The sequence below is a fragment of the Bos grunniens genome, chromosome 16, assembly GCF_055505025.1.
Source record: "Bos grunniens cultivar Pamir isolate PY7600 chromosome 16, Bosgru_T2T1.0, whole genome shotgun sequence".
Lineage (NCBI taxonomy): Eukaryota > Metazoa > Chordata > Mammalia > Artiodactyla > Bovidae > Bos > Bos grunniens.
This window is the reverse complement of record NC_141180.1, coordinates 33,806,378-33,833,825: the sequence shown is the minus strand read 5'-3', so window position 1 is coordinate 33,833,825 and position 27,448 is coordinate 33,806,378. Positions and strand designations below refer to the sequence as shown.

The following is a 27,448-nucleotide window of genomic DNA, read 5'->3' as shown; positions in this document are numbered from 1 at the left end:
CCCCGTAGACGGGCCCGCAGGCCTCCCTGGACCCCGACCTCTCTGTCCCTGAGGGCCCAGCAGCCTGCCACCAACCTGCGATGGCAAGAGAGACTGTATTGGTGAGGGGGGCAGGCAGGGCATTCCAACCCCAATCACCTGGGACAGACTTGGGTTCTCGGTCCCCAGTCTTTGCTTCTCCCCCCAGGGCCCATGTCTCCCAACCTCCCCTTGGCTCCAGGCTCAGGATTTGGTCTGCTGGCCTTTAAAGATACCTCCTCCCACTGCCCTCGACCCAGCCCTGACCCTGAATACCCTGCAAAGGAGAGGAGCGGAGAGGAGCAGACCCTGACGGGCTTGGGTTTTATTTTGTCATTCCATAAATACGGCACTGTGTCTCCGCTGTGTCATTGGAAGCGTGAGGCGTACGGTGTCTCTGCCTGTGGGGGGGTGATGCAGTTAGCTGAGGAGCCACAGTCATTAAAAAAGAAGGGGGAGAGAAACAGCACATTATTTACACTGCCAGAGAGAACAGGAGACAGGGTAAACCCCTCTGTCGTTCTTGGGACCTCAAACTTGCTGTAGATTTGGGATGAAAAATGGTAGGGGCTGCATGTGTCCTTAGCAAGGAAGACTGGTCCCGCTCCCACGCAGACTGGGCCTTCTTCCCTGGTGGGGAACTCCCAAGGTGGACCCCTGGGGGCAAACTCTGCTTCCAGGGGAGGGTGAGAGGCTGGCTGGCAGGTGGCTGGGGACCGTGGGGGGGCTTCTCCTCAACAGGGTAGGGTGAGGATGGCTGGTCTCAAACCCAAGCTGAAGTTCAGGCTTCCCCTCCAGGGCCTGCCTTGGCCAAGCTCTTTGTCTCCAGGCTCTCCCTGCCCTCGAGCCCCACTCCATCCCTTCCTTACTCCAGCCTCCTCCCACTAAGTTGGGTGACCCTTCCTCAGGAAGTGCAGCCCCATCCTTCCATACCCACTTGCCGGGGGGCGATGCAGAACTAGGCTGCAGACAGCACCCCAGGGCCTGGAACAGGCTTGGGACTTGGTGCTGGGCATCTCGGCCTTGGAAGAGCATGGCCCTGAGAGCCCACGTCTCCCACTGGGCTTGTCCCTCCCAGGTGTAAAGCTCATGGGGTGGGGCGGCAGGCCCAAACACGGGCCCAACTGCAAGCCCGGGTCCCTCTTCCCCTGGTGGGTGGGCAGGGTGGCAGCGCTGTGGAGGGGGCCCAGCCAGGCTCCAGGGAGGGGCAGGTGACCTGGCTCCTGAGCGTGGCCAGCTGTTGGGACACTTGGGCTCTGCCTGGTGGACTGTAGCGTCTTGTCCTTGGAGCTAGGCCCCCCAACCCATGTGATGGTGGCAACTCTGTTGGGACAGGTTTGTCCCTCCTCATGCTCATTAGGGTGAAACTTGCAGGAGACTTGGTGAAGAAGACCCCCAGGGGTCTAGTCTACAAGAAGGGAGAAGGTTCTAGACTCCAGGGTCAGCACAAAGGTCTGGAGTGGAGGAAGTTGTTCTCCCCCCACCTTGTGGCTTTCCTAAAGTCAGTTTCCTAGGCCTCAGCTCTGCCAGGACTGGACGGTAGGCCTTTGGGAATAATGGCAGGGAGGTCCATGTCTGCCCAGGGGTGAGGGTGAGAATGTAGGGGGCACCCGGGGCAGGGGGCGCCCAGTGTAGGAGTCACCCAGGCCCATACACAGAAGGCCAGTGCATTCAAAGAGCCTGGCTCGGGTCCCCTGCACAGCCAGCAAAAGCTGGGGTGCCGCTCAGGACCATGGGGGCTGGGCCTGCTGGCTGAGGGCCCCTCCCCTCCTCTATCCCTGCAGCCCCAGGCCTGGCTGTAAAGGGGCTGACACTTCTGAAGGTCCTGGCCTCTGTCCCTGTCCCCAACCTGTTCCAGGCTGGGGTGTGGGGTGTGGAAAGGAATGATGAACCCCAGCCATCCCTCCCTCTTCAGAGGCTGTGTGAGGGTGTCCTGGGGGAAGAACCGCTGCCTCGCTGCCCTGGCAACAAGCTCTGAGCACCCCACCTGACCTGCTCTGAGCCCTTGCTGGGGACGCTGCTCCAGGGAGAGGCTACGGGGGTCTTCACCTGGACTGTGGGGGTTGCTGCCCAGGCCCTGGGCATGAAGCACAGAAAACCCCAGGAACCTGCCCTCACTGAAGGGTCCCAGAATGTCCTCTCTGCAGACCCCAAGGCCACCACCCTGGGCAGAGCAGAGGCTGGCCACCCCATGTGTGGTCAGCAGCCACAGTCAGCTAAGCATGCATGACCTTGGGGCCTTCCAGGCAAGGACAGAGGGGCAAAGGACTGGGCACCAGGTGGGGAGGGACCCGGGCTAGAGTCTGGACATGGGCTCATTAGTTGTATATGAGGAGGAAGTCAGTGGGGCGATGAGCTTGAAGTCAGACCCCTGACTTCCTGTGGGTCCACCCTGGAACAATCGAACCCCCTTGGATCCTTGCCTCTGCCAGCAAGGGTGGGGGTGGGGGTCAAAGGACAGCTCGGAAGGCCCCTCGGAGACCCAGTGAGGCAGGTGGTGTGGAGAAGGGGGTGTAGAATCTGATGTCAGGCCCAATGACAGTACCTGGAGCCCTTGGCAAGAGGGGGGATGAGGGAGACCCCAGTGGGAGGCCCACCCCAACCAGGGCCCAGCTGAGGGGCCACAGGAAGAGCCAGACCTGGCTTCCTCTTCCCCTCCCCAGTACCAGGTGGGCTTCTTGGCAGAGGAGAGGCCAGCTCTGCCTGCTCCTAGGCCCCAACGGGTCTCGGCCTGGCCTGGACTTGAGTCTCTGAGATGGGGCGTGGCTGGGAGAAACGTCGTTTCTTGGTGGAAGATGAGCAGAGGCGGCAGGCTTGGGCGGGATGGCTCGAATGCCTTTGAATTGATGCCAACCCTCCGGCATGAATCTGACGTTAGTCCTGTGAAGCAGCAGGTGCCGTGTGGCAGCGACTTTTGAGATCTTCTCCTGATGACACGTTGGTGTGTTGCTTTGTTTTTGATGCAAACCACACTCTTGGCTTCAAAATAGCTTAAGCGAGCAAACAGAGAGGCTAGGAGGGAGATGAAACTGTCCAGGCAAATGGTTGGGGGCTTCTTAGGATCTGTAGTCCTTTTTGCTGTAGGGCTTATTGCCCAAAATACTATCGATCTCGTGGATGATGGAAGACGACAGTTTTGGAAGGACCTGTGTGCAAAGACGGGAGCTAGTCAGAATCAACCTGCAGACAAGGTGATGTGTAATGGAGCAGGACCTTATGGGGCCTTCCTGGTACAGACCCCACCCCTCCCATGTCCTCCATACCTGCCTCTTATCTGTAGAAAGACTTTAACCAAAGAATAAATTCAATTGGAGAAGTGAGAAAATGCAAAAACAAAAGCAGTGAAACAAGACAATAATAATTGTGTAGCCATTAAGCAAAGTCAGGGGGACCTTTTAGTTCATCCTCAAGGGCTGTAGATTGTATTCTGAGCCATGTCCTTTGAGCTCTTCTGTAGATACTGAAACTCCCGTCACGTGGAAGAAGTTAACAACATCACTACCAGACTGTAGCCATGACATGAACTGCTCCATCATGCACAATTCTGAGAACCAGCCTCAGAGAAATGGGAACAAACTGACCCTAGAACTGAAGATTGTGCGTGTGTGTGTTAGTCGCTCAGATTGTGTGTGTGTGTGTTAGTCGCTCACTCATGTCCAACTCTTTGTGATCCCATGGACTGTGGGTCAGGGGATCAGGAAGATCCCCTGGAGAAGGAAATGGCTACCCACTCCAGTATTCTTGCCTGGAGAATCCCATGGACAGAACTGAAGATTAATTGTGCTTAAAACAATTAAGATGACCCTGATCAATTCATGTTGATGTATGGCAGAAACTAACAATATTGTAAAGCAATTATCCTCCAATTAAATAAAAGGATGACCCTGATCAGATGATCGCATGATCAATTTCAAGATGACTGTTGGAGCTGACTGTGCTATTCTGCTTGTAGCCACTCCTCAACCTGTGTACCCCTGAAACTCCCCTTTGAAATCTCTTGCTCCCTGATTGACAAGGGGAAGTCTGTTTGGGGACAGGAGTCCACCTTCTCCCCAGGACTGCTGGCCTCCTCAATAAAGATGTCTTTCCTTTTGCCCAACACTTATCTCTCAGTATTGGATTCTTGAATGATGAGCAGTCAAACCTCACTTCGGTAACAGGGAGACATTCTTCCAGCTGTCCGCTGGCCCTGGCCTGCCCCACCCTCATTGCCTGCAGCTTGTGGAGCAGAGGGGGCCTTGCTGCTTCTGTATTCCAGGTTTGTGCAGCTCTGCCCCTTGAATGGATGGACAGTGGCGGCATAAGATGCAGATTTCAGGACCTTAACATCTGATAATCCACAGCCCCAAACTGCTTTTCCCAGCCCCCCTGACAGCAACACCCTCTTCCAGGTGACAAACCCATGGTTTATCCCCAGGATCTGCGCACTGTCCCACACTGTCTCACATCCAGTCTGTCAGCCAGTCCTGTCGGTCCACCTTCCAGAAATCTAGGACCCAACCAGCTGTCCATATGTACCAAGGTCATCCCTCACCCCTAGATTGTCATCAGTTCCCAGTGATCTCCCTGCTCCCCCTCCTGCTCCCCAACTCTTTCCTCCACTCAGCAGCCAGAGAGTGGGAGGCAGCCTTTTAAAATCTAAGTCAGACTGCCCCTCCTCTGCTCCCATCTCATTCGACCGTCGCCGAAGTCCTTAGAGGGCATGTGGTGTCCGGAGGACCTTTCCCTGCCCCTCTGCTCCAGGCCTCTGGCCTTACTGCTGTCCTGGGGTTGTGCCTACCTTGCACCTTTGTGTCAGCCTGGATTGTATTTGCACCGCCCACTCCTCATCCTTCAAGCCTTTGCTCACAAGTCACTTTATCAACAAGGCTACCCTGTAGCCCCTTTTAACTTGGGTCCATGGCTCCCCGCTTCCCTGCCCTTACTGGATACTCCTGACCTTGCTCTAGGTTTCCTTTCCCGGAGTGCTTATCACCCTCCGACACACATTATAATCTTACTCCTTGCATTTTCTGTTTTTTGTTTATCCAGATAAAAAGCCAGCCCTTCAAGAGCAAGGCTTTTATTGGTTCACTGCTGTAGCCCAGGTGCCTCAAACAGTGCCTGGTATGTAGTAGGTGCTCAATAAGTACATGCTGGACAGATGCCTGGCTGAGACCCTGAACTCTGTCCAGAGCCAGCAAGGCTGGCAGGCGCCACTCACCTGTATTGCTCCAATGTTCTCCATCAGCTGGTCTGCGCTGGAAGCACCCAGGAGCACGGAGCTGACCCCCTCGTTCCTCAGGCACCAGGCTGGGGGTGGGCAGCAAGAGCAGAGGTGAGGAAGGCACCCCCACCCAGGGCCCTCCCTGGTTCTACCCTACCCATGATGGGGCCAGAGAGACCCAGCCTCTTGGGCATAGGACTGAGGGTGTCCCAGGAGGGCCCTGGCAAGCCAGGGGCTCAGCAGTGCTGGCACCAGCTGCCCCCAGTGGAGAGATGGCCCAAGTGCTCATGGACACCCTCATTCTCTCCCCATGAATATGGGAACCCATTACCCATGGCTGGCTGATGGAAGGGGGTGGCCCAGGCACTCAGGGACTCTTGATTTCTTTCTGGGGACCTTGGTCCCCCCTGCGCCCCAGCCCTCTTACCGATGGCCAGCTGGGGGAGGGTACAGCCCAGGCGCTCGGCGATGGCCTGTAGTTCCTTCAGCTTGGCCTGCTGGCGCCGGCCCTCCTCACTCAGGATCTTGTCCTTCAGCCACTGGTATCCCTGGTTGTGGGATGTGGGGAGAGCACAGCCCATGGGTGAGGGCAGGTCACCCGGGCCACTGCATGCATGGCACAAATGACGATCTGTGCCAGGGTGGCACTGCCCTGGCCCTGATGCTGTGGTCCAGACCCAGGCAGGTGGAAGGATGGGAACCACTGCATTTGAAGGCTGTGGGAAGCTAAGACTGGGCCCGTGAGCTTGGACAAGGAGGTGGACAAACCGATCTTCCCTTCTTCTGGGAGGCTGGGCGGCCCAAGAGGTGTGCCCACAGCAAGGTCAGGGAGCCCTCTGGGAGGCTTCTGTGGTTTGGGGAGAAATGGGGGAGGCAGGCCATCCTGATCCCTAGGGCGGGGGGCTCCAGTGTTCGCTCTGTCCTGGCCTGGTCAGGCCTTTCTCTGCCTGCTCCTTGTCCCCCCAACACTTCAGTCTGGAGACCCTCTGAGTCTCCACTCTGAGGTGTATGTGTAGGGTGTTCACTTTTCCCTGGGGCACTTCTGAGGGATACTGAAGAAATTACACAGCCCTCCACCCAGAGGTTCAGTGGTGGGCCAGAGAATGTAGGCGTGTCTATAGGGGAGGAGGCACCTGAAATGGAACCGTAGCCCTGGCCCGGGTTGTGAGTGTTGAACTTGGGGCGAGGCCCCGGGTGGGGGGGGGGGGAGCTTCAGCTGGCGGATGTCCCACAGATGGGCAGCCTTTCTAGACATGGGGTCAGGCCAGCTGGGGCTCCAAGTTCCCACGCCTGGAACCGCCCCGCAGACAGTGGCCCAGGGAAGGTGTCCAGCACCAAGGTGTCCACCCAAAGGCTCCATCCCTCCAAAATGCCTGTCCCTGCCTATCCCCTCCCCCAGCCCCCGCCGCCAATTCACCTTCAAAGAGGCTCTAGAGTAGGGCGGGATGCCACTGTCGTACTTTCCGGAAACGATGCCGCAGGCCAGAGGGGACCAGGTCATGGCGCCCACTCCTGGGAGAGGAGAGCGGGAGAGGTTAAGCCCAGGGCCCGGAGAAGGAGCAGAGAGACAGGAAAGGAGCGTGGCAGAAGAGCGCAGTGAAGGCAGGGCAGGACGGGGCCGAGCAGCAGGGCGTGAGAGGGGCGGGGCCGGGGCGGAATGGGGAGGGGCTGGAGAGGGAGAGGGGGAATCTGGGGATAAGATTGGAACAGGGCTGGGGAGGGGCGGGGCGAGGCGGGGCGGGGGAACCCACCTATCTTGTGGAAGAGCTCCGGCAGCTGCACCTCTACCTTCTCCCGCTGGAACATGTGGTACTCCGCCTGCTCGCAGATGGGTGGGATCAGGTTGAACTGCCGGGCCACGGAGTAGGCCTCCTGTGGAAGCAAAGAGGGGCACGGATGGTTCCTGCGGGCCAGCGATCTGGGGGCCTTCTTGAGCAGCAGGGAGAAGACACAAAGGCATCTCCAGGAAGTTGGCTGGCCCGCCTGCCCCCTGCCCGCTCCTCTCAGCTTCCCTGGAAGACTGTTAGGCTCCCCCTCCGTGAGCTGAGAACACCGGGTGGGCTGTGGAGCCCCAAGGACAAAGGGATTTGGGGCGAAAGCATGACTCTGTAGTGAGGCTTAGGTTCTGGCACTTACTGGCGGGTGACCTTGGGGAAGGGGCTCACCCCTCTGTGACTCAGCTTCCCCATCTGTCAGGTGTTGCCCGCCCTCAGGACAGTGCCTTCTTGTTACTGATTTTATCATTGTCAGTCTAGGGCCTGGACCCGGAATGACAGCAGGGGCAGGAAACGCTAGGTTAGGACGGGGGAGTGGCTGGCATGAGCTCATTTCTGGGACTCGGAGCCCAAGGCCTCCACTCTGCAGACTGGATGGGCATGAGCTCCTGGGGAGGCCCGTCTGCCAGCCTGAGAGGCCCTTTTCCCCTTTAGCTTAAGACTCAGCTTTCACATCTGTAAAGTGGGGATGAGATCCTGACACCTCAGTGAGTTCTGTGCTGCATCCAGGCAGCTTCAGAAAAATGCCAAATGATACGAAAGTCATAGATGCCAAAGGCTGATTGATACCACAGGATTCTCGAGTTGTATTCAAGTTGAAGATCCTGATTAATTATTTTTTTTTTTTTTTGATGAACCAGAAATCTGGGACTCACTAGAGGAGAAGCCCCCCTCTGAGGCATGCCAAGATGTGGGAAATTCTGGGAGGTGGGGCATGGGAAGGGCTGGGATGGGGAGGAGGCTTGGAGCTGAGGGTGAGGGAGTCAGCCTGAGAGCTAGTCTAAGACGCAGTCCCCAGGCCTCTGCCCTTCCCCCACCAACCAGCTGTCTGCCTCTGGGGAGCTGCTCTGCCAACCATTCTGGGATACCCCGGGAATATTATAAAACATCTTTCACCCTCAGCTTCTGATGGCTCCTGTGAGGGAAACAAGGAAGGGGATGCCTTCCTGAAAGTGCAGGTGAGGGAGAAACCTCATGGACTATGAGATGGAAGCTCAGGCTCTGCGCTGCACGGCCTGTGGTACCCATCGTTTAGTGTGACCCTGGGTGTGTTACTTAACCTCTCTGCGTCTCAGTGGCCACATCTGAGAAGCAGGGTGCCAGCAGCACTTACTCATAGGCTGTGAGGATGAAATGGGAGTTAGTCCGCATGAAGCCGTCAAATCTAATGGCACCTGGAACACTGCGGGAGCTCAGCCTAGTGGCTGGCACGGCCACCACTGCTGGGCGCTGGCTGAGCTCCAGGATCCCTGCTAAGAGCTTCACCTCTGATCTCTCAGATAATCCTCACATAGCCTCATGACAGTAGGTCGTCCTAGCAGTGTTGTTCTACAGGTGGGGAAACCGAAGCTCAGAGAGCCGAAACCATTGGTCCGGGGCCACACAGTGCTGGGATTCAAGCTCAGAGCCCTGTCTGCAAAGTCTGCAGACATCACTGCCACAAGTCACCATACCGTCCCTCCCCTTAGTATCCAGCAGTCTATGCGTCAGGGACCAACGGCACCGAACCTGCCAGAGCCCCAGGGTCGTCGCCCATGGAGCGGGGCCGGGAGCCCAGCCCCTGGACGCATACACACCAAGAGGTCACATTACCATGATCTCCATGGAGCTCCAGCGCGATGTGCCCCAGTACATGGCCATCCCCTGGTTAATGACGTGAGTCATGGCACGCACCGTCTCTGTCACGAGAGAAGGGGAAACTGCAGGTTGGGGGGATGGCCGAGGGCACAGGGCCCCGCCTGGGGACATTCTGCAAAAAAAAAAAAAAAAAAGGCCAGGAGCAGGGAGAGGATGCTGCCAGGACAGCTTGTAAGCAGTGAGCTTCCTGGCTCCAGAGGTGTGGGTGGCCGGGGTTTTCTGGGATGACAGAAAAAAAGTGAGCTGTTGTCCAAGAAGCTGATCTTGAAAACAGTGTCCCCAAATAGTTACAGGCCTTATGGAATGTTTGAAAATATGGGTTATGGATGGATTGAAATGTTTCTATGGCAGATTAGAGGGATGAAGGAGAGGTGAGATCAAAGAATGTGACTCTAGACTCTAGAATGGGGGGCATTCTCTAGTTTGGGAAAGATTTGGGGACCCTTATTGCTCAGGAAGAACCAGATAAACAGATTAAGGTTATGATCAGATTGACAGGCAGCAACAGGAAATAAACTCAACTTTTGCCTTCTCTAGTATTCTGAAAGCGTTAGTCGCTCAGTCATGTCCAACTCTTTGCGACTCTATTCACTGTAGCCTGCCAAGCTCCTCCGTCTACGGGGTTCTCCAGGCAAGAATACTGGAGTATGTTGCCATTCCCTTCTCCAGGGGATATTCCTGGCTCAGGGATCGAAGCTGGGTCTCCTGCATTGCAGGCAGATTCTTTACTGTCTGAGCCACCTACTGGGGCTACTCCAGACTGTCATTGGGATCTGGAGAACTGAATGTAGAGGTAATAACAGTGTCTGTCCCAACAAAGGGCAGGGGTCGGGCCCTGGCTGGTCCCAGAGGGTGGGGCAGTAGGGCGGAGTTCCTCTCATGTCCAAGAGATCCAGCAGTAAACATGGAAAACCCCCTGAAGACCATGCCCCAGATTCTCAAACCAGTCAGTATCCAGCAAGGGACCCTCTCCCCATCTCCACTGTGACAGATTTTTCTTCAGTTCAAAAGAAGTTTTTCTGAGAAATAAAAATCTGCCACAGTCGCCCCTAGGCTGCTTCAGCCCCAGGGGGATACTGTGGTCTTTACAACTGAACTTGGCCTCAAGGAGCAGTGTCCATTTTGGGAAACATTCATTCTTCAGCTGAACTTCTGGGGCTCCTTGAAAATCCCACCTCTCCTGAAGTGGCCACTGATGTCGGGAAGCAGAGGCCCCTCAAGACGGCACGGGTGGAAGGAAGGAAGACAGGAGGATGCAGGTCCTTTCTGAGCTCCACCTTGGAAGGCCCAGGCCACGGGGACAGTCTCTGGCAGAGTGGTACCTCTCTTTTGGGGTGTCTCTTCCACCCATTCTCGATCCCTGAGTGCCTCTTTGCCAAGGTCCCCCTTTTCAGTAGAAAACTAATGTAGCTGGGACTTCTGGGGTGGTGGTCTTGGTGGCCTTGCCCAGGACCCCTGAAAAATTATACCTCAGCTTCCAGGTCTGTACGCCAAGTCCTGCCCTCTCCTTCCTTCCAAGGTTGGGGACTGGGTTCCTCTCCACCCATCCCAGGGAGGGAGTCTGGCAGGGAGGCCCCCTACCCGTGGGCTATGAGCAGGGCACCACTTTAATGGCCAATACTATTCGACATGAAGAGCAGCACTTGGTTGCAAGGTTGAGGGTCCCAGGAAGGTACCTGCCCACATTTGAGCCCTGTGCCCAGGCTGCTAGCCCGGCCGTCCTCATCGGGTTCTTTAGAAACAGCCTTGGGGGTACCTGTGACCATGCAGTGTGACCACCCAAGTCTTCAGCCAAGGCTCAGGCCCACATGCTGGAGTAGGGGAAGCAGACGACACCCCGTTCGCCAGCCTGGCTTCCTCGAGCACAGCTCTCTCCCTTCCATGCAGAGAGGAGGGTCCAGCGGGAGCCCGGGGGCCAGGGTGGTGTGCGAGCCTGCGGCTGGCCTGGGAGGGAAGGGGTCCTGGGCGAATGCTGCTGGGTACCTCGAGGGTCCAGGTCCTTGGCAGGCTGGGCATGGAGCCTGTGTACAGGAGCATCACCCTTGTGCTTCTGCCTAAGCTGGGTGTCATGACACCAGAAACAGGGACAATTAGGGATGACTGTCTACCTCAATATTTAATGCTGTTGAATAGAAGCGGGAGGACCAAATCCTTCTAGCTGCTGCCAAAACCCAGGGCATCTCCTGCTGTGTCACAAATAATACATGGGAGGGGTTGGGTGGCAGTGCCAGCTGGCAGGCGGGAGCCCTTCCATTGTGGAATGCAGCCCAGCTTCCAGGGAGACCAAGATCTGCCCTTGGTGTGGGGGCACCCAGGGTCCTTTAGTTTAGGGCAGGGCAGAGACCACTGCCTGGCCAGAGGCTACCCCAGGTCTCAGAGTATCCCCAGCTCATGTAGGTATTCTTCAGGAGAAAAATAATCACATTTCAATGGCGAGCTCTGACCGCATAGCATGGGGTGAGAGTGACAGGTGGCCCAGCCTGCCCAGGGTGGAAATAGGGCAGCTGGTGGCTGGTCCTTTTGCTTTGGATTGAGGTGGGGGCTTAGCAAAGTGGACTATGGAGAAGATACAGCCTGCTGGGGGCCAATATTCTGGGGTCCCCGATGTGTTCACTCCTGTGGAAACCCGGTCTCCCCAGCCCTCTCCCAGACCATCCGGGGTCAAGGTGTCAGGCGCTGATCACAGCATCCCCAAATCAAGAGGAAGCCCCCTTGGGTCATGGATCATGGCGATGCAAGGCGGGGCAAGGAGGGGGCATGCATGCATGGGAGGGAGGATGGGAGGAAAGAGGTGACAGCATGGATGGGGATGGGAGGGGGTGGCGGGGGTCTGCTCCGCTTTGCTTTTCTTCACTTGCAAGATGTTCCCATAAGGCACTTATTTCTCCTTTGTGCATTTTATGGAGAAGTTTTATCATGGGGGCGGGAAGAGAGTTGTGTAAATAAAAACACTGTCTCATAAAATGCAACTCGGACACAGAGGTCAGTGGTCAGGCCGAGGGTACTGTGTACCTTCTATGATGAAAGTCCTTGACTTGGAGGAACTAAATGGATCCCCTGGTGATAAAAGAAAGATCGAAAGAGACCAGAGTTCACAGCTGTGGGAATGCTGAGGGGTGCAGTCTGACAAAGGGCATGGGGATGCAGGCTCAAATCACTTTTTGCAGACTACTGGTTTGGATAACACACACACACACACACACACATATATATACACATGCATGGGTACATGGTATATATACAAACAAATGAAGAAAAAGTAACTTGAATGTAACTGAATTTTCCAAGACCCTGAAGCAGCGAAGCACAGATGAGAAGATGCCCAAAGCAGAGAGCTGGAGGAGATAGGAGGGGCTGAGACTACAGGAGTCAAAAAATAAATAAGCATCCAAGAAACCAAAACTGCTTTTCAAAGCATTGCACGTTTCTTTTCCTCCTGTGAGTAATAGTTTATTTCCCAGAGCAAAAGGCCCCTAAAACCTCCCAATAGAATGTGGATGGTGACTGAAAGAATTGAAAAGAATGCAGCAAGGAGTCATGGGATCATGACTTTAGCTAACACAGCATGCGTTCAAGCCCAGGATGGGGCTGGGACCTGGAGCAAGGATGGGACTCAGCCTGGAGGTGCTGGGGCAGCTGGGGGAATGATCAGAGGCTGAGTTCCCCACACTGGGTAGGCCCCACCTCCCACCCCACTAGGCTTGGGTGCCCAGCGGGCCCTGGCATGGTGCCATCAGAGCCTTAGGTTCAAAACCTTCTGCCCTTTTTGGAACCACGATGTCCGGCCAGGTGCTTCCAAGGAGAACATACCTTCCATGGGTGTGTTGGGGTCCGGGCGGTTGGCAAATACCACATCCACATACTCCAACTGCAGCCGCTCCAGGGAAGCTTTCAGACCTGGGTAGGGGAGGAGTAGGGGGAGGGAGGGGGTGCGTTACAATCTTCACAGACATTCCTGGGCCCTCACCCGTGAGCAAGAGGTGACAGGGACAAGGCAGTCCCCAGGACCTGTGGATGGCAGGGTGCACATGTGGGCACAGGCCATTGAGATTGCAGACAGCCATGAGAGAAGAGGTGGCACACCCCCAAAAGAGGGGGGTGGGGTCCACAGGCCACATGTCCTGTGACCGAATGGAGGGGACGCCTCCTAGAGTGGCCCGGGAGGGAACTGGGAGGAGCTAGGCCACCCGACATGGAGTGGATCGTCCATGGCATGGAAGGCCAATGGGGCCCACTGAGCACTTGGCAGCATCTCAGAACGGAGCTGCAGAGCCGGAGTGCAGGGCCGGGCGCCAGGGCAGGGCAGGGCAGGGCAGGCAGCAAGGCCTCCTAATCCTTTTATTTTTAATGGAGTGACTGTATTACTTCGACAAAATGAACATGGGCGAAAAGGCACTGAGACAATAACAACTGGGACACGCGAGGCATTCCAGCCCACTTCCCACCCCCGTGCGGGACTCCCGTGTGCTGAGCCCCAGGCTGAGTCCGACACGCAGGACCTCGCTGGGGTCCTTCTTGATTCCTGTAACACCAGAGGTGGGCATTATTCCCCTGCGTTTAGCAGATGCTGCCACAGAGGTCTGGGGAAATAATGTCCCTTGCTCAAGGTCGCCCAGTGGGCACAGGGCCCAGCCTGGGTTGAAACCCAGGCCTGTCTGTGTCTTCCCAGGGTCACGTGAGCCCCACCCACTCATACCCCTGCCCCTCTCTCGTGACCCAGAGGGACCACCCCGTGTGAGCCTGGGTGGATCAGGGTTTGGGCTGTCCCTAGAGCTCCAGGCTTGTAGCATGGATGGGGCCGGGGCACAGTGGTTTCTTCACTTTTGCATCCATAGGAGGATGCCGAGGGCATCCTAAGGCCCGCCCCCTCCTCACCTTCTATTATGTGCTTCCTGGAAAGGCCCCTCTCCGTCTCGGCTCTGAAAAACAGGTGACAGTGCGTGCAATGTTTCAAGCGTTTTTCGGGGGAAATGTTTATGACGCAATGTTAGGTGAAAAAAGTAGGTCAGTGCGTGCCACTTGCAGTCTGATTCCATTTTGGGGATAAAACCACAAGGCTATGAGGATCTGCTTGTGTGGAGAAGCTGTGGCAGAGCCGGGCTGCCCTCGATCCTGGCTGCCGTGGATGCGGTGGGGCTCAGTGGGGGGCGGGGGTGTCTGCTTTTCAATTTGCCCTCTCTCTGACTTGGATTTTTCAAAACTTAAAATGAATCATATTTCTAATTCCTATGAAGCCTATTTTGTCCAGCCCCGGAGAAACTATGGGGCCAGATTCCCAGAAGACAGCAAGGGTGGTCTGTGGCCCAGAGTAAGTGGAGTGAACAGGACAGTTCAGGAATTTTCTGCTTTTTCCAGAATTTTTAGGATGTTACCTTGGTAATCACAAACAAACAAAACCACAAAAGTAAAAATAAAAGGGAAGCAAGGATTGAGCACAAGGCAACTCAGCCAAAGCTGCTTTTCTGGAACTTGGGGTCCCTCAACAGGGATGGCACGAGCCAGGGAAGATGGCCACACACACACCACCCTGTACCCTGCTTCCTGCTCCAGGAGATAGGAAAGCGTGCTGCCCAGGTGCTGAGGCTGGCGTGTCCAGGACGGACCCCAGGCAGCCTCCGTTCCTCCAGGATGACTGCCCCCTGCCCACCCACAGGGGTCTCTGCAGACCTGGCCCCTCGCCAGGGGGTTGCCTGTGGCTGTACCTACTTTCCTCCCCAGAAGATCTTGGTGGTGATGACGAGGCTGGATCGTCTGTGGAACAAGAGAAGGAGGGCTGTTCCTGGGTGCGACCCCTTGGGGTCTTCCCTCCCCGACCCTCCCCACTGTCTTCAGCCCTTACCCAGGAGTCCTAAACCCTCACCCGGGAGCACAGGGTGTGAAGCAGGGTGCTTCTCTATCACTCAGTGTTTGGGGTGTTCCTAGCCCGGGGGCCTGGATCGAGCCAGGAGAAAACCTATAGACATGATTAACTATGTGGATGCAGCTAACTAACCATGGAACCAGGGCTGGGCAGTGAGGGGCCAGGTGGAGATGGAGTCTAGTGTGACTGGAGCCTGGAGCCTAGAGGAGGGGGCACGTTTGGGAGCAGGGGACAGGGTCCAGGGAACAGAAGGCTGCCGCTCTGTGGGGACTCGGAGGACGTCAAGTGTCAGGACTGGCTGGGGCTTGGAGGGCTCTGGTGAGGATGGAGTGAGATAAGGGACCACCCGATATGGCTGTTTTCTACTGGCTGAGGCAGCATTTCAGAAAAGCTGTGTGGGACAGCCTTGGGGAGCATCCTGGGTGCCACCAGGTTGGGGGAAAGGCTGGGGTGGAGCTGACCCGAGAGATAGGCAGGTGATGCTCCTGGGAGCTCAGACTTGGGTGGCTGAAAGCCTGGGGGAAAGGAATGGATTCAGGTCTCCCGCCGCAAATCCACAAGAGGCAATGCTGACATCTGTTACTTTGTCTTGGAGGGACAGGTGGGTGGGGTGATGATGGCTCCTCCTATCCACATTTGACCTTGACCATTCCCAAGGGATGGGGGAGCAATGCCCCTGTGGTTGTGTTTTCTTCCCATGAGGGTCGGGGGGGGGCAGTTTACTGCTCAGGAAACAGCTCCTCAAAGCCAGAGGCTCTGGCTGCTGCCAGTATCACCTTCAGGCAGGTGGGATGACCTGGTAGGCATCTCCTCGTGTGTTTACCTGAGACACCATCGGGACTCACTCATACCTGTAGTTTTACTTACAGAGTGACCTGGGATTTATTTGGGGATCAGTTAGAGCCATGAAGAAACAACCTGGGTTGGGTCAAGAGGAGGGTGTCAGTTATCCAGGCCCCAGGAGCTGGTGGAGACTCTGAGTGTGTGCACCAGGGGAGGGCGTGGAGGACACCTGAGTGTGTGTACCAGGGGATGGGATAGGGGACACTTGAGTGTGTGTACCAGAGGAGGGCGTGGGGGACACCTGAGTGTGTGCACCAGGCGAGGGGATGGAGGGGTTTGGTGGAGGTAGGGGAGGCCCAGCCTTCTAACTGCTTCTGACTTTGCTGAAAATGAAGACACACAGGCCACAAGTGGCCCCAAAGTGCAGTCAAGTGCTCAGCCTGGCCTGACCCCAGGTGTGCGGGAAACTCTGCGTCAAGCCAGGCGGAGGCTCCTGACCCCCCGGCTCAGGCCCTGGCTCCCTAGGGGTGGCCACCCATACTGTGAGCGCTGGCTCCCCTTGCAGGAAGCACAGGGACTGCCTCTATTCTGGGACATTCTCCCCTTCCCAGCAAGAACAATGCTGGGACCACCAGGTCTTAGAAAGCCAGGCTGGCTGCACAGGGCCATGAGGCCAACAGTCGGCACTCTGCTGGCAAATAGGAAGAAACAGCCGTGGGATCCTGCCCACCCTGCCCGGGGCCCCTAGAGCAGACCTCTTCCCTTCCTGTAGCCTTCTCCAACCTTCTCCCTGTGCGTGTGTGCATGCATGTGCCCTGGAGCTGGAGCATGTGAGCAGAGGAATTAATTACCTCCATCCCTTCTTCTTGATGATGTTTCCTAACACCACTTCAGCTCTGCAGAAAAGACCGAGACATGGGGACTTCATTATTGGGTAACGGAAACCTCAAGCCGCACCCCACCTTGCTCATCAGCCACAGGGTCCCCTGGGTGAAAACACCACCCGGCCCAGGGCTGCTAATGTCTGCGTTGGCCCGGGATGCTCATTCCAGAGTGAGGAGAGCACCTGGGAGCAGCGGGGGCTGCTCCCCATGGAGGTGGCCACGGCCATGTGCCACTGTCCCAGCACAGTGGCTCCAGCTCCCACAGAGAAGGGAGGAGCGACGTCCTGCTTGGAAAGACCAGCAGCGGCTGCTTCCCTGGCCCCTCGGAAATTCACCAGGGAAAACGCTTGGCAACATTACATGGCGAAGTTTCCAGACAAGTGTGTGTTTTTTTTTTAAAAAAACATAGCTTATTCACCAAGCACATTCTCTGTTTGCAGAGACAATCAACAAGTACTCAGGGCTGACTTTCCAGCAGAGTGTGTTCGTGTTTGTGTGTGTCCATGAGTGTGTGTGCATGTCCACGAGTGTGTTTGTGTGCGTCCACAAGTGTGGGTGTGTCCACAAGTGTGGGTGTGTGCATCCACGAGTGTGAGTGTGTTGAGTGTGGGCGTGTGTCCATGAGTGTGGGGGTGTGCACCCATGAGTGTGTGCACTGAGTGTGGGTGTGTGTGTCTCTCTTGTTTCTTGCTTTTGTAACAATAGAGAGATGGATGCCATGCTGACCGCTGTCCGGTCTGCTTGGTGTCACTCTGGGCCCTGCACCAAACTCGTGTCAGCCAGGGTCATGCGCTGACCATTCCAGCCGTGTTTGGCACTGCAGCACTGGATTAACTTTGAAGAACTTTCTGCTCGTGGCAAAATGTTTCTGAGCAAAAAACAACAGACGGAGAATGATCCATACCCAGTGCTCCATTCCAATTATAACAGTGCCTGAGTCATCCACTCAGAAATCATGGGCTCTAATTTGCAAGCTGTTTAGCATCCATTCTGAAGGCTCTTCATTTATGGTCAAGATGCACAGAAAGTCACTCAGCCCCGAGCCTCCTTCCTTTCATTCCTGGGTCTCTCCTTGGTGGAACAAAAGATTAGGAAAGAAGGAAGGAGATGGGCAGCAGGCAGAGGTCCTGGGGCTATAGGAGCTGCAGGCAGTGACAACTGAAGCCTGTTGCTTTCAGCTTTGAATTCTGCTGGCCGCGAATTTCGTAAGACTGGCCTCTGTCCAGCGGGGGTGCAGAAATCCTGCAGCTCTCTGGGAAGTGCCCAGAGCATGAGAAACAGGGGGACTCAGTAAGATGGGCGCTTGGCACTCTGGTTAGAAGAGGGACTCAGTGTGCTGGCCTGCGATGCCACCCTGGGTGTCCAGTTAGGCTGAGGGGAGTGAAGACAATGCCTCGAGGAGTGTGGCTGCCATGAAAGGGGGTGTGCGGGACTTGGACACAGGGCCATCTGGAGCTGGGGGAGGCTGTGGGGAGCTGTTGCTCGCACACTCTCGTGGGCAGCAAAGCCAAGGCAGGCGCAGGGCCAGGGAACAAGCTGGGGTGCTTGAGACGGGGGACGCCTCTGGGCTTGGCATCTGCATCTGGCTTTTCCACCTCTGACCCTTCGGCTTAGCTCATCTGTCTGGAAAGCGTTTCACTCTGCTTGAAAGCTGTTGCCAGTGCAGAGGGGTTGGGGGGTGGCAGCAACAGGGGACAGAGGGCCACTGATGGGGACTGGAGGAGACTCAGGAAGGGGGTCCCAGCAGAGGCCCTTGGGGACATGAGACCCTCGGACCCTGGGCTAGGACTTGAGCAAAGGCTGAGCTGGGGTCCTGATTCTTGGTCCTCTGGACTCTATCCTGGGCTGCAGGTAATAACCTGGAGCCCAAGAGGCAGGTGCTGGCCCCGAGGCCATGGCACACGGCAGGCCAGGCTGAGTGGCTCAGCTGATGGGAACTTGGCTCGCCCTAGGCAGCAGGGGGCCAGAGGGAGGACGGAGAGCGAGCCAACAAATGATTTCACAAACAAAAGCTGACTTTTGGAAACCCAATGCAGGAGAGTGGATGATTTGATTACAGGCCAGTCTTTAAAACTGAAGCCAGAGGCCTTGGCTGAAGAGCGCTTTTACATAATTGAGTAGGAAAGTTCATTGCCAAGATGGGAAGTGCTTCCTACAGCGCTGGGCTCGGCTCAGCAGACCCCGCTCTCCCCGGTTCCTGAGGGGCCCTGTGTTCCCTGCAGCCCTAATTGCACCATTAAGATGTGAGAGTGCCAGGCATGCGGGGCTGGCTGCAGGTCGCGGGCGCAGCAGGAGAGCCGGAACTACAGCTTAATCACGTTCTCGCCCAGTGCGGCATCTTGGGCACCAGAGGGGCTTCGGTCAGCTCACTGCTTGAACACACGTGAGTTTGGCAAGTCACCGAGTGCTCTGTGATTCTGACCCCATGAAAACACACCTCCTCCAGCCGTTTAGAGTTTGGAAGAGCACGCAGGGAATGGGAGGTGCAAATTGTCTTGGGAACGAAGAGCACGTCCTGGGAGCAACAGAGGCTCCGGCTCTTCCCCAGGAAGCCATGGTTGGCCCGCACTGCTTTTTCCCGTGAGAAAAGGAACGTACTTGCCCGCCGCGTAGACTTCTGCGGTATCGAAGAGGTTGATGCCATTGTCGTAGGCCAAGGTCATTAGCTGCTCTGCCATCTGAAATGAGAAAATCTGGGTTACTCACAGGCAGCACTGTCTTGCCAACCCAGGCGGAGTGGGGCCTGGAGGCTCAGAGCTCAACCTTGAGGTCTGGGGAGGTCCTCTGAGTGCCGAGGCCCTATCCCTGTGTTCCCACGTCCTCTCCTGCCGCAGGGCGAATGTGGAAGCAGCTCAGCCATAGACCCACAGAGAAGAAAGAAGCCAGGATGAATAAAGAAACAGCCTCTGGACTGTGAATATCTTTTTCTTTTTTTTCGGCTTTACTAGTAGGCTTCCCACGGAGAAGGCAATGGCACCCCACTCCAGTACTCTTAACTGGAAAATCCCATGGACGGAGGAGCCTGGTAGGCTGCAGTCCATGGGGTTGCTAAGAGTCAGATACAACTGAGCGACTTTACTTTCACTTTTCACTTTCATGCACTGGAGAAGGAAATGGGAACCCACTCCAGTGTTCTTGCCTGGAGAATCCCAGGGACGGGGGAGCCTGGTGGGCTGCCGTCTATGGGGTTGCACAGAGTTGGACACGACTGAAGCGACTTAGCAGCAGCAGCAGCAGCAGCAGCAGTAGGCTTCCCAGGTGGCACTAGCAGTAAAGAAACCATCTGCCTATGCAGGAGATATAAGAGGTGCAGGTTCGATTCCTGGGTAGGGAAGGTCCCCTGGAGGAGGGCATGCCAACCTACTCCAGTATTCTTGCTTGGAGAATCCCATGGACAGAGGAGCTTGGTGGGCTACAGTCCATAGGGTTGCAAAGAGCTGGACGCAACTAAAACAATGTGGTAAGCACACAACAAATGAGATCTCAGTTCCCTGACCAGGAATTGAACCCGTGCTGTCTGCAGTGGAAGTGTGGAGTCTTAACTACTGGACCACCTGGGAAATCCCATGGACTGTGAATTTCTTGTGAGCAGGGACCCTGCCTGTTGGGTCATCACGGGGCTTAGCACCTGTACTGAGTTGAACCCTGTCCTCCAAATTCACATCCACATAGACTCTCAGAATGTGACCTTGTTTGCCAGTGGGGTTTTTGCACATGTGATCAGTTCAGATGAGGTCACACTGCATTACAGTGAGTCCTACATCCGACATGAGTGGTGTCTATATGAATAGATGCAGACACACAGGGAAGAGGCCGTGTGAAGATGGAGGCAGAGGTTAGGGTAAACGGTCTACAGTTCAAGGAATGCCAAGAATGGCCAACCTCCAGCAGATCTGGGGGACAGGAATGGAATTCCTTCAGAGCGTTGGAGGCACCACGGCCCTGCAGACACCTTGACTTTGGACTTCTGGCCTCCAGAACTGTTGAAGAAATTTCCGTTGTTTTACACCACCCAGTTTGTGGGACTTTGTTCTGACTGTCCTGGGAAACGAACACAGACCACAACAGGGGCATGATAAAAACCGATCCTTGGCAGGATCAGTTCAGTTTAGTTGCTCAGTCGCATCTGACTCTTTGTGACCCCATGGACTACAGCATGCTAGGCTTACCTGTCATCACCAACTCCAGGAGCTTGCTCGAACTCATGTCCATTGAGTCGGTGATGCTATCCCACCATCTCATCCTCTGTTGTTCCCTTCTCCTCCCACCTTCAATCTTTCCCAGCATCAGGGTCTTTCCTAAAGAGTCAGTTCTTTGCATCATGTGGCCAAAGTATTGGAGCTTCAGCTTCAGCATCAGTCCTTCCAGTGAATATTCAGGGTTGATTTCCTTTAGGATTGACTGGTTTGATCTTTTTGTAGTCCAAGGGACTCTTCAGAATCTTCTCCAACACCACAGTTCAAAAGCATCAGTTCTTCGGTGCTCAGCTTTCTTTATGGTCCAACTCTCACATCCATACATGACCATGACTACTGGAAAAACCATAGCCCTGGTAGCTCAGCTGGTAAAGAATCCTCCTGCAATGCAGGAGACCCTGGTTTGATTCCTGGGTCAGGAAGATGCCCTGGAGAAGGGATAGGCTACCCACTCCAGTATTCTTGGATTTCCCTGGTGGCTCAGCTGGTAAAGAATCTGCCTGCAATGCAGGAGACCTGGGTTCGATCCCTGGGTTGGGAAGATCCCCTGGAGAAGGGAACAGCTATCCACTCCAATATTCTGGCCTGGAGAATTCCATGGACTGTACAAAACATGGGGTTGCAAAGAGTTGGACATGACTGAGTGACTTTCATTTGACGAGACCAACCTTTGTCAGCAAAGTAATGTCTCTGATTTTTAATATGCTGTCTAGGCTGGCCATAGCTTTTACTTCAAGGTGCAAGCGTCTTTTAATTTCATGGCTGCAGTCACCATCTGCACTGATTTTGGAACCCAAGAAAATAAAGCCTGTCACTGTTTCCTTTGTTTCCCCATCTATTTGCCATGAAGTGATGGGACCAGATGCAAACTACAGCTAGAATGTTTCTGTGAGGTCAAATCCCTCGAATTTTTCCCAGCAACTGCAGGGGGTGAAGTGATTGTTTGCAGATGGAGAAACTGTCTTCCTCAGATAACTCTCTGGCCTTGGCCTGTGCTTTTCCAGGCAAGGAGCCGAGGAAATCTGCCTGCAATTGACAGCTCCCTCCAAGGTGCAGTGGAGAATGAACTCTCTGGCTTTCTGGACACAGCAGACATCCTTCTCAGCGGGGGTCATGGATCCAAACTCCTCCACTAGCCATTTCTCGAAGCTCAACTCAGAGGACCAATATTCCCTCTCAGGCCAGCCCAGGGTACAGCGAGTAATACTGGGTGGGCCAAAAAGTTCATTTGAGTTTTTCCATAAGATTTTTTTTTAAAAACATTTGTTCCTGGCTGTGCTGCACAGCATATGGGATCTTAGTTCCCTGACCAGGGATGAAACCCATGCGCCTTGCATTGGAAGCATGGAGTCTTAACCACTGGACCACCAGGGAAGTCCCTAGATCCTATAGAGAAACCTGAATGAACTTTTTTGGCCAATCCTATTTAACCCTCAAAAACTGTAGGACAGAAAGCCAGCCAGTTGTGGCTTCTAGGAGCTTTTCATAATACCAAACACAGAATCCCCACTGGCCAGGAAGGTACAGAGAGGGAGGCCAGTGCTCAGTGGGTGTCAGTGGGGTGAAGGGGAGGCTCAATCGCTGCCTATGGGCAGGTGACTGGTACGACCAAATCCCTTTATTTTTCAAGAGAAGCCAGAAATCCAGGATATTGGGGTTGTGTTCAGTTGCTAAGTCATGGCAGACTCTTTGGCGTCCCAATCTATCACTATCTCCTAGAGTTTGCTCAAACTCATGTGCATTGAGTCGGTGATGCCATCCAACCATCTCATCCTCTGTTGTCCCCTTCTCCTCCTTCCCTCAATCTTTCCCAGAATCAGGGTCTTTTCCAATGAACCAGTTCTTCGCATCAGGTAGCCAAAGTACTGGGGCTTCAGCTTCAGCCCCAGTCCTTCCAGTGAATATTCAGGGTTGATTTCCTTTAGGATTGACTGGTTTGAATTCTATGCTATCCAAGGGACTCTCAAGAGTCTTCTCCAACACCAGCATTTGAAAGCATCAATTCTTAAGCACTCAGCCTTCTTTATGGTCCAACTTTCACATCTGTACATGAGTACTGGAAAAACCATAGCTTTGACAATACGGACCTTCGTTGACAAATTGACATCTCTGCTTTTTAATATTCTGTCTAGGTTGGTCATAGCTTTTCTTCCAAGGAGCAAGCGTCTTTGAATTTCATGGCTGCAGTCACCATCCACAGTGATTTTGGAGCCCAAGAAAAGAAAATCTGCCACTGTTTCCATTGTTTCTTCATCTATTTGCCATGAAGTGATGAGACCAGATGCCATGATCTTAGTTTTCTGAATGTTGAGCTTTAAGCCAGCTTTTTCACTCTCCTCTTTCACTTTCATCTAGCGGCTCTTTGGTTCCTCTTTGCTTTCTGCCAGGAAGGTGGTGTCATCTACCTATCTGAGGGTGTTGATATTGGGGAGAGGGTGTAAAATCTGTTTCAAATATTGGCAGTGAATCCCAAAGGTTTCAGAGGCTGAGCAGGTCAAAGCTACCCCCATCAGTCAGCTGCTGTCATCAGAGTAGGAAGGCTCTTCGGTGGGGGAGTTTTCTGGATTCCCATCCCCCACCAGAGTAGACTGGCTCCTCTTCTCCCTCCTGGGGCTCAAGTGTAACATTTCCAAAACAACTTCCTTTTCTCCAGGAGCCCTCCCTTCCTCCTCCTCTTCCTGTTTCTCCTCCTTTCTTCCTGTCTGTCCCCTGGGCTGGAATGCTCTGGGTCATCAAGTGGCTTACTCTCTCATGTCTGCCTCCCAGTCCTCCTTTCTCTGTTTTCCTGTTCTTTGTAGTCAGCTCACTAATGGCTCCTAAAGATATTAGGTCCCAGAATCTGTGAATGTCACCTTAGGTAACATTCATGTTACATTTACAGATGTGATTAAATTAAGGGAGATTCTCCTGAATGAACTATGCGTGCTTAGTCGTTCAGTTGTGTCTGTCGCTCAGTCGCGTCTGACTTTTTGTGACCCCATGGACTGTAGACCACCAGGCTCCTCTGTCCATGGGATTCTCCCGGCAAGAATACTGGAGTGGGTTGCCATTTCCTTCCTTCTCCAGGGGATCTTCCCGACCAAGGGATTGAACTCGAGTCTCTTGCATCTCCTGTATTGGCAGGTGGATTCTTAAACCACTGCGCTACCTGGGAAGCACCGGAATGAGCTACGTGAGTCCTAAATGCAACCACAGTTGTCCTTATAAGAGGGAGGTTGCAGGAGATTTGACAAAGACAGGAGAAGAGGATGTGACCACAGAGGCAGAGGCTGGGGTGGTGTGGCCATAAGCCGAGGACTGCAGGCAGCCCCCAGACACTGCAAGAGTCAGGAAGGATTTTCCCCTGAAGCCTCCACTGGAAGTGTGGCCCTGCTGACCTTAATTTCAGCCTAGTGATACCAATTTTGGGTTTTGGCCTCCAAAACCATGAGAGAATAAATGTCTATTGTTCTAAACCACGTGGTTAGTGGTTAATTTCTTACAGCAGCCACAGGAAAAGAATGCATTCTTCATCGTTCATTTAATGTATTCTTATCGGGACTAAGACATGCTTACGAGGTTTCCCTGGGGGCTCAGTGGTAAGGAATCCAACTGTCAGTGCAGGAGACACGGCTTTGATCCCTGACAAGGGTTCAGTCCCCGATCCAGGAAGACACCGCATGCTGCAGAGCACCTAAGCCTGTGCTATACAGCCTGGGAGCTGCCACTACTGAGACCGCACGCTGCAACTACTGAAGTCTGCACACTCTAGAGCCCATGCTCCACAACAAGATAAACCACTGCAATGAGAAGCCCGCATGCACAGCAACAAAGAGTCAGCATAGCCAAAAACAAATACATAAATAAATAAAATTAAAAACCAAATTACTCTGATTATTCAGTTTTTTGTTTTTTTTTTTTTAAGGATATGCTTAGGATCTGTGATCTGTCCCACTCTCCAGACAGACAGCAGCCCAAGGGCAGGGACCTGGCCTTGGGCAGGTGCTCAGACAGCATGAGCAGACAGAGGAAGAAAGATCTGAAGACAATCCTAATTACACCCAGAACAGTGCCTTTGGGTGACTGTGAACAGAAAGAGAATGGGGGAATCTGGGAATTATCAGGGCTGATTTTTGGTCTGCTATGATTTTGGTGCAATTTCTTTTCCAGATTTTTCTAAGTAAATGCTTTCCTATGGTATTGGAGAAGACTCTTCAGAGTCCCTTGGATTGCAAGGAGATTAAACCAGTCAATCTTAAAGGAAATCAACCCTGAATATTCATTGGAAGGACTGATGCTGAAGCTGAAGCTCCGATACTTTGGCCACCTGATGCGAAGAGCCAACTCTTGGAAAAGACCGCAATGCTGGGAAAGATTGAGGGGAGGAGGAGAAGTGGGTGACAGAGGAGGAGATGGTTGGATGGCATCACTGACTCAATGGACATGAGTTTTAGCAAACCCTAGGAGATGGTGAAGGACAGGGAAGCCTGGTGTGCGCAGTCCATGGGATTGCAAAGAGTCAGACATGACTTAGCGACTGAACAACAATCATATGGTTTTTCCCTGCAACACTGCAACTGTGGCATACAGACAGCTGTCTCTACTGTCTTCTGTGCTGTTTCATCATGGTCCTGTCTCCATGCCAGTCATCAAACATGGCTTCTAAAGACTTTCTCTCTGTGGGTGCATCCTATTTTGTGTAATGGAGTTTCTGTTTTGTGACTTTCAGTTATTTCCAATGTCAGAGTCTCAGAGGCTGGAGGCAGAAGGAACTTTGGAAGACACGTGGGCCACCTCCCTATCACCCCCTCTAGGGGACAGCGTCCTGCCCCAGATCTGGGAGGGGCTGCTGGTTCTGAGGCAAGGAGCCCAGGTGGGGTCCCCTTGCATGGCTCTCCAGGTGTGACCTTGGGCACCTGCTCAGTCTGGAGGTTCTGCTTCTTCAGAATGGGATAACAGCACCCACCTCTCTGAGTTGACAGAGGATTGAGAGCCATAATAAATGTAAAGTTCTCAGCCACTATTTGTATTAAATTTTTATTGCCCAGGCTGCTTGGAACATGGGCCCGAGGGGGCATTTTCTACCTGAACAGCTGTGTAAGATCACAGAAAGGGCATTGAACTAGAGTTTGGAAACCTGATTCTGTCCAGGGCAGCTCTGGCACTTTGCCATGTGATGTGAGGTCTACTAACACCAAGTGCTTCCTGCCTCCCTGCCTGACCCATGGAAGTCCCCTTCCCTGGGACAACAACCCACAGATATTTGCAGATGCTGCTGTGACCCCAAAGGATGGCTGACAGCAATCCTTTTCTGTAAAGAGGCTGAGGGTAAATATTTCAGGCTTTTCAGACCAGATGGTCTCTGTGGCAACTATTCCACTCTGCCCTCACAGCCTGAAAGCAGCCACAGACAATACGTAAATGAACTGACGTGGCTGCCTGCCGAAAAAACTTTATTTACAAAAATGGCTGTGGAATCCATAGAGGTAGAGAGTGGATAAGAGGTGACCAGGGACTGGGGGCTTTTGGCTTACTGGGCACAGAGTTTCTGCTTGGGGTGATGAAAAATGCTGGAAATAGAACACGGTGATGGTTGCATGGCAAAGTTGATGTTAATACCTGTTTACTTCAAGATAACTGTATACTTAATAAATGTATACTTCAAAAATGGTTAACATGGCACATTTTACATTATGCTTATTTTAACTACAGGAAAAGTGATTAAAATGGCAAATTTTACGTTTCATATATTTAAGAAGAAAGGAAAAACAAAAAATAAAAAGAAATCAGGCTGGGGACCAGCTTTGGCCCCGGGGCCATCAGATTAGATCAGATCAGATCAGTCGCTCAGTCGTGTCCGACTCTTTGCGACCCCATGAATCGCAGCACGCCAGGCCTCCCTGTCCATCACCAACTCCCTGGGGCCATCACTTACTAATATTTTCCAAGTCCAGCCAGGACACACCCCTCTGCCACAGTAAATCCACTGGTTCCTCATTTCTGGGTCTCCCTGGCATCTGGGCACAGTGTCTTGTACACAGGAAGTAACTCTAAAAACAGAACTCTGTTTCTGAGTTCCACAGCACGCTGAATGCCTTCCTTTGGACGTGAACTTAGTAAGGGACACAGTGTTCCAGGTGGGCTCACGCAGCTGGAGTGCCCAGTGGGCCTGGGGCCGCACGTGTGTTTCTCTGCAGCCCAGATGGTCTTTGCTTTGTCTCCTTGCAGCACTAACCCCGCTGGCTCAGACCAGGCAGTCAGATGAAGAATAAAATCCAGGCATTCTTCATGTGAACCACAGCAAGGTGGGCCCCTTAGTCTTGATGTATTGATTTTTTGGGACACTAACTGTAGGATTTAATACAAAAATTCTGCTTGCTCTTTTGTTCAGTCATTTTCACCTGTCAGGGCCTTTTAGAACCCTGAATCTGTCATCTGTTGTATCCACCGTCCTTCCAGCTTTGTATCATTTGCAAATGACTTCCAATGTCTTCATATGTGTCACTATGTCCCTGATGGGGACACGGGGGAGGCCGGAGCCAGCTGTGGCTGTCATTGGATCATTAATCAATACTCTTTGGCTGCGATGGATCTGTTGCTGAAGAAGTCACCTAATTGGATGGTTACCATCCGACCACTTCTTTGTATCTTTCCCACAAGGACATCACACACAGTGTAGCTAATAATGCCATTCAGAAATGAAGCCACATCCTTGACAGAATTCTTCCACATCAAAAGGGAGGCAGGGGAATCAGACTCAATTTATTTAGGGTAAAGCACGTGGACTCCAGGGCTCCGACCTTCTAAGTACTTGGAACCAATCTGGTGGCTGAAGTGGAACAATTGCCTGGACCTTGAAGACTGCCAACTTTACCCTGAGATAGCTCAGA

At 53.8% G+C, this 27,448-nt stretch overlaps 1 protein-coding gene across 5 annotated transcripts in view; it reads right to left on the bottom strand.

The window, feature by feature from the left end:
* Nucleotides 1-315: 315 nt before the first annotated feature.
* KCNAB2 (potassium voltage-gated channel subfamily A regulatory beta subunit 2) overlaps nucleotides 316-27,448 on the bottom strand; it is a 96,195-nt gene continuing 69,062 nt past the window's right edge. For all 5 annotated transcript variants that reach the window (XM_086344201.1, XM_086344204.1, XM_086344203.1 and 2 more), the window contains 11 exons: nucleotides 18,982-19,061; nucleotides 16,351-16,395; nucleotides 14,563-14,607; nucleotides 13,732-13,775; nucleotides 12,667-12,753; nucleotides 8,812-8,897; nucleotides 6,976-7,096; nucleotides 6,642-6,736; nucleotides 5,652-5,772; nucleotides 5,222-5,310; nucleotides 316-3,164 (listed from right to left, as the gene is read on the bottom strand). In XM_086344201.1, the coding sequence (XP_086200327.1) occupies nucleotides 3,075-3,164; nucleotides 5,222-5,310; nucleotides 5,652-5,772; nucleotides 6,642-6,736; nucleotides 6,976-7,096; nucleotides 8,812-8,897; nucleotides 12,667-12,753; nucleotides 13,732-13,775; nucleotides 14,563-14,607; nucleotides 16,351-16,395; nucleotides 18,982-19,061 (903 nt within the window). In that variant the 3' untranslated portion in view covers nucleotides 316-3,074. The remainder of the gene's footprint in view (nucleotides 3,165-5,221; nucleotides 5,311-5,651; nucleotides 5,773-6,641; nucleotides 6,737-6,975; nucleotides 7,097-8,811; nucleotides 8,898-12,666; nucleotides 12,754-13,731; nucleotides 13,776-14,562; nucleotides 14,608-16,350; nucleotides 16,396-18,981; nucleotides 19,062-27,448) is intronic.